This window comes from Pectinophora gossypiella, chromosome 14, assembly GCF_024362695.1.
Source record: "Pectinophora gossypiella chromosome 14, ilPecGoss1.1, whole genome shotgun sequence".
Lineage (NCBI taxonomy): Eukaryota > Metazoa > Arthropoda > Insecta > Lepidoptera > Gelechiidae > Pectinophora > Pectinophora gossypiella.
In genome coordinates, this window is record NC_065417.1 from 5,105,834 (window position 1) to 5,119,683 (window position 13,850).

A 13,850-nucleotide genomic window follows, 5' to 3' on the forward strand; every position below is an offset into this window, starting at 1 on the left:
CAATAGAAAAATTTGCTATTGAAAAATCAGTCCTTATTGTTCTAATTGTGAAAATGAAAAGCGGTCACTTGTTAATATAACAAATTTAATATTTCCATTATGTCGACGTACAACTATACCATATGCTATACACAGCAGGTAGTAGCTCATAAAATAACTAGTACCTTTACTAGACTACTATTTGGCTTACAAAACAAACAAATCGATACTAACTAATATACTAACCAGGGGACTTTTATGAAGAATGGCGTACTTTAGGTTCGTTCCAACAAATATAAAAACACAATTGCCATAGAAGTAAATTGTTACAATCTTGTACAATACCATAATCGTCGTAAATTATCTACAGAAACATAAAATGTGTCCTATTAGTATTTTTAGGCATAAAGGATAGCAGAAAATAAGTCGAAGACTACTGACTCGACAGAGAAACAGCTAATATCCTACTTAAAACCACATCTATGGTAATTTTTCGATCTATTTTCTTTTTGGAAGTTTTTCCCATGCGGGTAGTTGCTTAAGCGCCAGTGGTCACAATTTTTCTTAATAGTCATTGGTTTTGTTAAAGAAAATCACATTAGAAACAATAGTTTTCACAATAAGGCTGCCCGCTCACGTCAAGACTTTTTGTAGGACCGATAATCGGGCCAATTAATTACAAGTAATTTTATCAAGTTGAAATACAACTTAGTACCAGTGACTTTTTGTCAGTTTGTCTTGTCAGTAATCCTCGGCACTAGAGGGGAATGCCCGCATATAGAAATTTATAGAGTACTAATAATCACTGTCATGCAATATTCCAGTAAGCATCAGCATTCTGCCGACTTTTTGTAGGCTTTTTGTGCGTTGCGCTATGAAAAACTTTCCAGGGTGACCTTCCCCAAAAATAATATGGAGTGCACTGTCGAGCTTAAACGTGAAAATTACCTATTTTCTCATTACTCGGGTACATAATTATTCAACAGTCGTAATGGCACAAGCCAGTGTTTGTAACATTGTTTTTATAAGAAAATAAATAAAAATAAAAAAGCATTGCTTGATATTTGGATCAGAATAATAATGAGTGGAAGATGCCTGGGTGTAATACAAGGGTCATCATTTATACTCAAAAACGAAGATGAAAGATGCAATGTATGTTATCCATGAAATTAGAAGGTTAAAAAAAAGGAAAATTTTATATTGTTTTTGAGGAACGCAACTTGAAAAGTCCCTCATTGCAATCAGTACGTTCTATTTTTGTCCTATAAAAATCGGTTACCGATTATCGGATGGGCGGGCAGCCTAAGGCGACAATATAAAGGATCAACATTTATGAAGGATACTATACTAAATTCAAACGCTCGCTGTCCGCGGTGCATAAAACGTGGAAGCAGGACGCCGATTGTTGCGCTCTCTGTTGCACTTACGAGGGTTACGGGCGACCATAGCGACGTACAGTCATGAGCAATATAATGTACCCACTTTGGGACTCTGTCGCACTAACATATTTGACATTTAGTGAGACTTACAGTTCAATTTGTCAAAAAAGTTAATGTGACATGGTACCAAAGTGTATACAATATATATTAATGCTCGTGCGTGACCGTACCACTGTAGTGTCGATAGTAATAATATAAAAAAGAAAGATTGCATACCACGCGTCCATCCGTAGCGCACCGATGATTTATGACACCGCGAGCAGCGAGCGTTTGATTTTAGAATCAATACAGAAGTCATACTACAAACTAATTAGAAATAATTTTACAATCATGTCAGAAACACAAGTACCTACTTTGCACCTTTAGAACGTTTTTATTCCTGACCCGACTAAACATAGCTAAAATCTAAATTATAAATCCTCAAATAATTTACACCCCACTAACAATTAATTTAAAGTGTCAAGTGCTAAATTACAACAAGTCAAAAACAAACATTCAAACCACGATTTTTACAACCATTTATCTAACTATAGTTACAAATCAAAAGTTAATTATTTATAATAAAAAATAAATTTCGCAACATAAATAGTTGAGATGATTGGCAGCAAATAATGCGACACAATATGCGACGGATTTTTTTTATTATCCTTTAAATATAGCTCGATTAATTTGACAGCCTCGTGTCAAAGAATAAAGAATACCTACTACGTATAAAATGGTGAATTTTCGGTCCATACAAAAATCTCATTGTTATTGTGTACTATCTAACGCGTAAATTCGAAAAAGTCTTTACTCCTTAACGGTTTACGGCCATTTAAGACTAAAGCAAGACCCAGAGAGGGTGAGGTCGGCGCCCTGACGAATTGGTGCGGGGCGGAAAGTTCTATACGTACTATTCTTTATTCTATGTGAGTAGGTAAAGCCTGACCAACACTATAAGTGAAAGACGGCACTCTATTTTTAGAGCTGCTAAACTTAATAATATATTTTGGTTTACATAAAATCAACACCATGCAAAGGGTTAAAACATATCGCGCCGCATACAATAATTATTAAATTTAAATGATTCCAGCATTCGAATGTTAGTTATTTCAATTTCTAAATTACAAACAAACAAATAATATATCAGCCTATTTTCATTTATACATCTATATTTCGCCAATTTACCTGCTTGTGATTTATTTAAGCTGCTTGTGGTCTGTTCAATTTAAACCTAGCTCAGCCATTGGCCGAAAGAGAGGAAAGATAAGTCGGTCTAACCATGCCACGTTTTAAGAAGTATAGATTAAATTATGCTAGCTGACACATATTTATTTAAGCTGGTTTATACTTTATGTGGTAAGACCGTGTGTATCAAGTCACTTACTGTATATGAAACAATTAAAATTAAACAGGGCAACACCAAACTTGTTTAAACACTAAGTTAGGAAACCTAACACCACTCATTGATATTTGCACCAAAATTATAGATTATGATGAATATACGTATAGTAATGTTTTCTATACAATATATTTCCATCTCGCAAAACGAAACTATCCTAAGGAGGGAAAGAATTCAAACACAGTATAATTAAACTATTTACAGGAAAACTCTGTGTAATACTTATAAAGATTTTTTAAGAGAACTTCTTATTGTAATTCTCTCCAGTCATCCCGTTTTCGCAGGGTCCGCTGACCTAACCTGAAGATTTAGACAGGTCCGGTTTTTTACACAAGCGACTGCCTGTTTGACCTTCCAACCCGCGAAGGGAAAACCATACAGGTTAAGTCACCTCCGAAATACATTTCTCGGGAATGTGGGTTTCCTCACCATGTTTTCCTTCACAGTCGAGCACGTGATAATCAATTATAAACCAAACATGGGTTTAAGAGGACTGTTTATCATAAGGGGTGAGGATTGGCTAAGAACCAACGTCTGTATTACGGTGATAAATTAAATTAGCTTCTCAATTTATAGAAATGTTGAATACAGTTGTGATGATTTTGAATTGTTGGCTTCACATTTTAAATTCCCTTCGCGCTTCGTGACTAATAAAAACTTGTTTTTATGTGACTTGGTCGGCGATCAGGCATCCTGGTGGTATGTGGTGACCGCCGCCTATGGGTATTTACGCGGTTTAACTATGTGTTGCCAACTTTAAAGAGCCTTTATTGCTTTCCTTTTGAATAACCCCATGTCATTGGGCAGTGGGAAAACCTTCGTGGGAAACTTATTCCACATTTACTTGTAATGTGAACGAAAAAACTTATAATTATCTTTAAAATAATTAATCAATGACGACCGTAAAAGAAACGAATTTTTCTTATTTTGTCACTTAGCAATCAGGTATTAATTTTCTTGAATTATTCGAGCCTATCTTAATTGTATTAACATAGCGTATTATTCACGAAGAAAGACGCTTTCAAAACCGAAATCAAACCAACACAGCCATATATTAATTACGTCCCTTTCCTAATCTAATGAACAGAAAAAGTTGTGACTATAGTATAGATTAAGAATTTCGCAGTGATAAGAAAATATAGAGACGAGCGGCGAAGGTAACCAGGGGGTTCAAGCAAGCTTCCCGCCATCAGACTGCTCGGTAGTTGACCGCTAGCAGTCGTTTTAGTTTAGGGCAATCTTGAAGCAGTCGTGTAAGTGAGCTATGACCTTAAGTCGAACAATGACCTTGAATTAGCAACAAATTATTACGTCTCATCCAAAGGGCGGTATGAGCGAGTAACTATGACAACCAGAGACGCTACCTTTTTGCTCAACTTATACTGCGCGGATTATCGAAGGTTGATTGAGAGGCCTGTGCCTTGCAGTGGGACGTATGTAGGATGTTTACGTATGCGTTGCCATAGCAACGTCCCGCGAAGCACCCGAGTAGTCGCGGTCAGACGCTGAAGAGGTCTCCGGCCGAGGGCAGCGGGGCCAGCCCGCCAGTCACGTCTGGCAGGCGCGACACGTCTGGCAGGTTCTCTATGTGGGACTTCACTTCCGACTTCACTGCGTATATCTTCTGTAGTTTTATGTTGTATTCCTGAAAATAATCAAATCAACCAATCAATAATTAACACTAGTAGACAAATTGATAACCTCCTTCTTTTTGAAGTCGGTTAAAACTCGCCTCACCTCTAGTCTAGCCTCAGCCTGTTTAGCGAGGTCCCTCTGCGCCTGCGCGAAGTCCCGCAACATGGCCGCCACCCTCCTTCTCTTCTCCAATTCCTCAGACAGCCTCAGATTGTACTCAGCTAGCAACTCCACCGCCGAATTCACTATTGCGCTTAGACTCTGCGCGCTTTCCTTATCTGTGTGCGAAAAGGTTTAATTTACTTATTTATACTAGTTATTACTTTATTACAAATACTATTAGCCTAAAATAATAACCCTTCCCCCCAAGCCAGCGCGATGCCTCTAATCAAAATTTGTATAATCTTACTAACACTAGAGATGTGGCGGACCCGACTAGTTGACCAGCTAGTTCCGCCCACATCCAACAGATGGCGCCATCTTACAATAATATAGGCCTAAAACGCGCTATCGAAGTTTACACAGCGCGACGCATATAAACAACTTCTGATGTTATGTCGAGACGAGACGCGACGAGAGGATTCCAGTGCATACAGAAGGATCGTCGATTGTTGTGTAAAATAAAAATCTATTATTATTATTAAAATCAGGGATGATGAGGATCTCACAACCCGCAAGAGATTATTTCTAACAAATATACCAACTATAATTATTTCGAATATGATGGACTTTACGGATGGATGATCCTATAAGTGATAACCTGTCACTATAAGGTTCATCTATATCCATCTTAGGACTTCAGTGTCGAGTGGCTGCAGGCCATTTCTTGCGGCTCTTGTGGACACATTACAGATATTACACATACATACATACATAAACTCACGCCCGTAATCCCAAAAGGGGTGGGCAGAGCCACAAGTAATCAAAGACAACTTGCAGCCACTGTTGATACGATTCCAGATACAGACACAACGATTAAAGATATTAATATACACCTACGCAGGTATATTTTGTATGTATGTCTAATAATCCGCTGACCTATCGCGCATATTGATATATAAATAGTCAATATTTTTATTGTAGTGGAGAGATAACTCGGACGCACTCCCTCTTCTTATCTCACTCTAGCAAATAAAGGTTCTGAGTGGCAGAAAAGGATAGATGCATAGGAAAGTGCGATGCGGTACGGCTATGTGTGGTTTAACCAAACCTTATCCTTAGCGTCTGGTAAGTTTACATTTTCCGATATGGAATAATAAAAATGTTTTACAATTATGCTTTTTTTTCTGTCTAGCCTGTTTGTAAATGCACTAAGTGGGTATGAAAGACAGCATAGTGAAGGAAAACGTAAGGGAACAAGATAATGCGGGAAATACAGTGAACACTTGTAGGTGTGATAAATAATATAAGTACTACATCAAAGTATTATATATTTATAAGTACTGTATGTTGTCTACTTGTGTATATTTATGTGAATCTACCTCCAAATCTTGTAGTGTTATAAATTGCTCCAGATAATGTCTCAATTCTATTTATATTTCGTATAAGTTGAATTAGATACTTGACAAGATAATAGAGACTGATGTGCGGAAATTAGCTGATGTTTAAGATACGATGTAAAAAACTATTATTGAATGGATTTTCTCTTCAAATGGCTGCATATTACCATTTTAATTACCGCAAGATACTACGAAAATTTATGTGAATATTAGCACTTAGCAGATATGGCTCATTTGTTAATGAGAATAAATAAGTGTAAGTTATCGTCATACAAGATGATTTCTATAGAAAGTTAGCAATAAATTGGCAAGTCTGTTTCAAGCATTAGGACAAAGTTTACATGGAAAGCGAAGCGCAATGTGATTACCACACAAATGCAGCCCCATAGACCATGACAGAAGGTCGTGTTTTATTTGGAAAATCTAAGTTTATTTTGAAAGTACTAAATAGTGCCAATTTTTTCAACATTCCTGTTAATTTATTTGCGCCTTCTGTCATTTTGCGCTTACGATTGGTGCTTAAGGTGCTCACAGAACGCAATTTTGTCACATCCGTGCAAGGACAACACCTAAGATTGAACTAAAATGAGTGACAGAACAAAAAGTTGCATTCTATGACCCTACAGCGCCAATCGCCAGCGCTGTAGGCCAACACTTAGGGGCTAGACAGAAATGAAACAAAAGCTACACATAATTAACATATGTTTTATTTAAAAAGTCTTTGTATCACAATTGTATCACTAACAGTCGAAAATTATTGCTAATAAGAGTGGTCAGCGCAGACCGAGCGGAAAAAAATGCTAGCGGCTTGGCGTTCTTGGGACTGCTCGAGCAGTGTAAGTCGACGTCGGAACAATATTGCACTTTATAAAAGTAAGTTTTTCATATTATTAGAAACTCGCGTCACCTCGCGGCAACCGAGCCGTCTTCGTCAATATTTGAACATTCTCATTGCACATGAAAATGGTAGTCTTAATTTATAGTCATCAGAAAATGCTCGCCTCGCCACTGCTCTTAGTCTGCGCTGACCCTTACGGTAAAGGCTAGGCCCCTGGGGGCTTCGGAGGGCACGTACACGGAGCATCGCGCACTAAATAGTCACGCAAGCTCTTGAGGTAGATTGCGAATCGTAGAATAAGGCTTAGTCTGGTGAGTGGGGTTGTATTACCTTCTAACTTAGATAATAATTGCACTTCCGAAACTTCAGGCGGCAGGGAGGCGATGCGTTTGCGCACAGCTTCGTCGCTTGACGCACTCGACTCCAACTCTAGCAGGGCCTAGAAAGATGTACAAAATACACACATTCATAAAATTCATAAATGATTAAAATCTTTTGAATTACGACAAAGAAACTTTACAGAAGTTAAAGCATTACATGTTTATTTATTTATTTATACAGTTTTACATTCAGCCATTACAGTTAAGTTTATTGCAAAAATAACCTATCCTACAAACATTTAAAGCCTGGAAATAAATAAAACAAGTAGTAGGCAAGCCTTCGAAAATGTCACATCCCTAGAAATTAAAAATGCAAAAAAATGCGACTTTAAATATAATCTATATGCAAATAAGAGATGAAGACTTACTGTCGTAACAGACTCCATTAAAAAGGAAAAAAATATTAATTAAGAATTTTGATATTTTAGCACAATACACAAAACATTATGGTACTAATGGGACTTTACAGACAGTGCTTATATCATCTTCAGTAGACATTTGAGGCTGAGCTGTGATAATGAGCAGTGATCAGGATAGGTAAGTAGTGCCATTTGCGAGATATGTATTAACATGGATATGCTTCCCAAATCTAAATCTCGAAATACAATATTCAATTTTTTATTAAACATATTTGTATTGTTTATTTTTTGTTTATTATTTCTTATTTATGTATTTTGCGGGATCAACAAACTTTCACATTTACAATATTAGTAACATAATCTCACAATCTCTAAAATCTTGTGGTCATATCCATATTAACCACAACATTCAGGGTTATTGAACTCAAATGGCATTACCTACCCCAATTACTGATGATGAGACATGGAGATATGTAATAATATTTACCTTTATCAGTTCTTCAGGTTCTGGAGGGTCTCCTGGTGGAGTCTTCGGGCTGAGTGTCGTATGAGTCTCAATCTGACCGTCAACCTCAACTTTGGTCTCGCTCCGGCGTCTCGGTCGGTCCTTTTCTTTCTCCACTTTTGGCTTTTTCTCAGGATCCTTTGGCTCTGTGTCAGTCGATTTACGCTTGCTAATTTTCTTCGGAGTCTTGTCAATTGCATCATTCGGATCAACTGTGGGTAAAAAAGTAGCCTTAACATCTATTACGGAGACTGTTAATGTATTCTCAATGGAAAACAATGACAGGTAAAATAGAAAACTACGGCTTTGGGAAGAGAACAATGGAAAAAACTTAAAAAGAAACAACTCAAAAAGGTGTTGATAGCTTTTTTAAAATACAAAAAATAAATGTTGAAATCGGTAACGTAAGTTGGACTCTTGTTGGAATTTTGAGCAAAGTAAGACTCAGAGGGGGTAAGGTAAATCTAACTCGGCGCCCGATACGAATTGGTGCGAGGCGGAGAGATACCGTTCTGCAACCAGCATTATTATTTATTCTATAACTCCATGTAATATGCAATCACAAAAAAAATCTCCTTAGATATCTTTATTCTACATACATGTACGTTTGTAAACTCAGATATATAATCCCTAATAGTGTGGGCAGAGCCACAACTGCCACAAGTAATCTGAAGACAACATGTAGCCACTGATATGAAATTCTAAAATGGATTTGATTAACAAGTATATAATATAGGAAATATATGAAATATAATATATATGTCCTGATAATACATACCAGCTTCTTTAAACTCCTGTATCTTCTGTGCATCGTAAACTCCTCGTTCCTGCCATATGTTGAGTATTCGATGCAGGGAGTGTTTAGTCTTTGTGTTTATGCCAGTCTTTGCCATGTGTTTGAACGAGTCTACAAGTACCTCACCAAACTCCTTGCCATATTCCGGACCTTTCTTCTTACTGTTTTGAATGACATCATTGGCTAGGTACATGAATGTCAGTTGCTTACTATCTTTAGCTGTAAAATCAATGTTATTGGTAATTTTGCGTTTTTATGTTTGGTTTATTTTGTTTTTGAGAGAGAATAACATAAAGCATCCTACATTTCTCATACAGAATACACAAAATGTATTTTATAATAAAAATAAAATTATTTAAAAGTCTTGTCTGACTATAAACAGTTTGAAATGTATTGAGATCCAATAGAAATGGCACATTATATTAAATTGTATGTTAGTATCCATACACACAATCTATATCAATGAGTCCCATAATCCGATTATAGGATTTGCAATGTTGTCTAAATTATTCAGTCATAAATAATTTTTTTTAGTCTTTTAAATTAAACTTAATTTATATGTTTTTTTTTTGTAAACAGTTTAATAGTACAATATTGACATATTAAACTATTAGCAATATTACTGTTATTCATTAATATCCCTCCGGCGCCAGTGGTCTACTTCTATAACTGTCTATTTCGCATCATTACCCACTTCTCTGTTTGACTACTTCGCTAACTGCCTACTTAGCAAACAGTCTGTTTATATTCATGATTATAACTGCAAAATATTCATAAAATATTGGCCCCGATTCCTAGAGACACCTAATTTTATTTTAAGTTATACCCGTCATTTTCTTAATTCTGTGGGGTTATTGGCCAGTATAAAATGGTGGGAGGGTATTTTTTAATTTCTGCATAAATTGATGTGTTCCATAAATTTTATGCCTGTCGATTACACATACTTTCCTTATCAGCGGATAAGAACATGACAGGTATAACTTAAAATAAAATTAGATGGTGTGTACTGGAATCAGCACCATTAATGAATAATATTATATAAAGGGTGTTCGGGACATTGTAACGAAAACTTTGATGGGTGATTTAGACCATAATTCTGACTTGATATCAAGCAGAATCTATCGTCGCAAAAGTATGAAACTGAAAATAATTAAAAACAAAAATCCAAAAAAACTTGAATTTTGCGACGGAAAATTCACCTGATATTAACTCAGAATCATGGTCTCAATCATCCCCCTCAGAGCTTGTTACGATGTCACTAACACCCTGTATATTTCTTGAGATATAATAATAACAAAACTTGGTACTATATAAACCACAAAACTTAAAACACCATGACAATAACTGAGCATCTGTATTCAATGCACAATCAGAAGTTAGTTAGTCAGAAAGTTATGTTTAAGTACCTACTTGTTTTTAGATATAAAACCTAAAGCAGCAAAAGGGACATTGTAACCCTATTAGTATGATTATTTTTGTATAGGGACTAGTGCCAATAGTGGTAAATAAGACTAAAATAACACTACACACAATGAAAGCATACTTAAGCAGATTGCCATTCTAAAATTGCAAGCACAATTCAAACATAATGTTTGTAATTGCAATAACCTAATAGATCTGCAACTTTGTAATTTATACATTACAACATTAACCCACAGAGTAACATTACAAGTACTATCTTGATTACATTTGTGGTAATTTAACTCTCTCTATTTTACCACAGAAATTTTATAGCGGAAGTAGGTAACCATTGAAATCAAGGTTAACTTTATTTGTGTGCCTTCAAACACAAAATAAAATTATACGAGGAGATAATAGGCTGGAGGGAATAAGATTGTAATTAGCTAAATATAACTGAAAATAAAAATGAGCGTAAGAGCATATGCTCCGTAGCTAATGGCCAAACAAGCAATTTGATAACAAAATGATCGAAAAGTCACGAACGTCTTCGGAAGTTTTCTACCTTCGGTAAGTGATTATTTATGTAAATTTAGCTCACGCGGCTTATTTGACAAGAAATATATTTATTTTATAAGGAAATAAAGAGTAATTTGAGCCAAAAACTATAAAAGTAGGGTTACCTTTTAGCAATTCTTTATACCATGTCCGCACTACGGCAGCGTGATGTTTTCTGTGGTGTATCAGCCACAACGATAATGTCTGAATACTTTGCTGGCTTGAGTTTAATTCTTGCAGTTTTCGTATCAACGCGTTTTCCGTAAAACCAGCCATAGTTTACGTTAATACTAAAAATAATTAGCACTAACGACACAGACTCATTCAGCAACGACTGACGTTTCACAAAACGCAACGAAAAGTAAAAGAAAGATGGCGTTGTCGTGGCGTCTGTAGCAAATTACGTTCCGTTACACGCACGTTAGTAACGTTATTTTACTTTTTTTACATGAATTTCTGCTTTAATTTAGAATATTAATTTAATACAGTTTGATCATTCCTTCTTTTAAAATTTTTTATATAAAATATACTAAGGCTTATTAACTAAAAAGTTAAAAATAAAACCCCTGAAATAAAATAATAGCAAAGCAAACAATCAGCTTTATGTCGTAAATTGCGCTTAATTTTTATACGCTCATTCTGAGGTTCAATGAGGCACTTTCCATTTTACGTTCCCCAAAAAAAATATTGGCCAGATTTAACGTGATAATTAACCTATTTTCTCATTGCTCAGGACAAGGATGGTCTTTGGCTCAGGTACATAAGTCCCTATCTTATTATTCAAAAATATAATGTAATGGCAGTGCTTGATAGTAGTAGGTATTTGGATCAATTATGTTGCTACCTATATTGCTTCTCTTTATTTTGATTAGAATAATAATGAGAGGAAGATGTGGGTGCCTGGGAGCAATAACAAGGATCATCAAGTATACTCAAAAAAATTTTTACAGCACCATCTTTTTTTTTGGGAACATAGCCTGGAAAGTCCCTCATTCCCATAGTGAGGCTTAAATTCCTCTAAGCTGAGTAGGTAGATAAATAGGGTTGAAAATAATTTAGGTATGTTTCGCCTCTAAATAACTCGAAATGGGGCAGTGTAATGAGGTAAACCTAGCTCAGCCGCTGGTGGAAAGTGGAGTGTTGCCGTTATATTTTATTCTTATTCTATGAATTTCTATGTTTTCGGGCCAGGCATCTCCATCTGTCGGGGTGCTTGCCCGGTGGTCAGTAACATCTTGAATTATCGGGTGTAATGGTTCTGGATGACTCGTGTTTTTTTTTTGGCTTGACGCGGTTTGCGTATTTGCCACCGACATTCTCTTGCCCTCTTGTTACTGCGCACGCAGCTATCGGTCTTCTTTATTCAAACCTAACTCGCGCTGGTGGCCAGTTCTCTGCATACTGGCATGCAGGCGCTCATCGAAGGAGTCCTTATTCAACACAACATCAGAGCCTTGTTATATTTGTATTAGGCTCGTCTACAACAATAAAAGACTGTGTTTTAAACTTCATTGTGGGCAATTTTTGGTCACTTGACGTCATGTTTCGTATTATTAGTTTTCTATGTCAATAAAAAGTACCTATTAAACTAAACACGCTAAGTAAATTATTATCAATAACAGCATACTTACCTATTACACATTCAATATTTTTTACACAATTTATAGGTAAGTACTCGTTATATCCTTGCCCTCAGGCCTGTTGTCTTAAACGTTGTATCGGGTGAGAGCCTTCAGCGCTCCCCGTTTGTCCGGCCAAGTAGTTAATGCCATCTGCGGCAAATCTACAATAAGTCACGTAAAAAAAAAAAAAAAAAAATATCCGTACCTCGGTAAAATCAAGAAAATGTAATTATAGCATAGGCATCAACAGCAGCCGTTTTAAACCGAAATAAATGGTTGATTTCGGTTTTAAACGGTTTTTTTTTCGTTTTAAACGGATTGGTTTTAAACCGGCTTTACATCTATAGGCTCGCGTGATCAATTCCGTTTCAGGTACCTATCACTCAAAATAAACGTTCATTACGTTGTTCGTTCGTTCGTTATCGTTGCGGAAAATGGCCCGCTACTAGGTACCAATACCGGACTGGACGGCCTCTGTGGTCCAGTGGTTGAGCGTTGTGCTCACGATCCGGAGGTCCCGGGTTCGAATCCCGGTGGGGACATATCACAAAAATCACTTTGGGATCCCTAGTTTGGTTGGGAAATTGCAGGCTGATCACCTGTATGTCCGAAAGTAAGATGATCCATGCTTCGGAAGGGACGTTAAGCCGTTGGTCCCGGTTACTACTTGATGTAAGTAAGTAGTCGTTACTTGAGCCATGTCAGGGGCCTTTGGCAGCTCAATACTAACCCTGACACCAGGGTTGATGAGGTTGATAATCATCACAACCCACACGAGAGAAGAACTACCAATACCGTCACAAAGATGAATGGATCAAAACTGTTGTGGTCAGGTCAGTCAACCAAGTTCTTTAAGTAGCCATTTACCTAAAATAACACTTACAAAAGTTTCATAAATAGGCTAATCTTAACAATAAGTAAGTATCAAAGTAAACGTTCATGCTCTACATCCTAAAAAACTCCGTTTCTGCCAAAATTGTTTAAGAATGTATTAAATAAGTAGGTAAGTAGTTATGTTATGACAAAATTGTGACATAACCAGCCGTTTTCTTTGTAGTTTGAGATACGATGCGTAACGTAGACCCTTTAAAAGAAACCACATAGGCCCCGATTCCTGCAGACATCTCTTAATTTTACTTTAAGTTATACCTGTCATTTTCTTATCCGCCGAAAAGGAAAGGGACGGATGATTGACAGCTCTTAATTTTAGGAAGAATGAGTAAATAAATGAATAACCCGGGCGAATTTTTAGACGGTTGTTTTAGATTTGTGCTTAAAATTGACGTGTGTTCCATAAATTTTATGCTTGTCGATTACCCGTCCCTTTCCTTTTCGGCGGATAAGAAAATGACAGATATAACTTAAAATAAAATTAGATGGTATTTACAGGAATTAGCACCATTTTCTCTCCATAAAAGAATCGAAGCTTTGATTAGTAGAAAAACAACTTATTTTGATATG

General features: G+C 36.3%; 2 protein-coding genes across 4 annotated transcripts in view; both read right to left on the minus strand.

Moving 5' to 3' along the window:
• Positions 1-13,850, minus strand: part of LOC126372577 (nuclear envelope phosphatase-regulatory subunit 1) — a 598,500-nt gene that overhangs the window by 330,947 nt on the left and 253,703 nt on the right. The gene's annotated exons all lie outside the window — the stretch shown is intronic.
• Positions 68-11,143, minus strand: LOC126372522 (regulation of nuclear pre-mRNA domain-containing protein 1B). Its single transcript, XM_050018329.1, has 6 exons — positions 10,893-11,143; positions 8,794-9,030; positions 7,998-8,227; positions 7,102-7,210; positions 4,537-4,712; positions 68-4,444 (listed from the first exon to the last, which is right to left on the minus strand). Exons 1-6 carry the CDS (start codon positions 11,041-11,043, stop codon positions 4,298-4,300), a joined length of 1,050 nt encoding a protein of 349 aa, XP_049874286.1. The 5' UTR covers positions 11,044-11,143; the 3' UTR covers positions 68-4,297.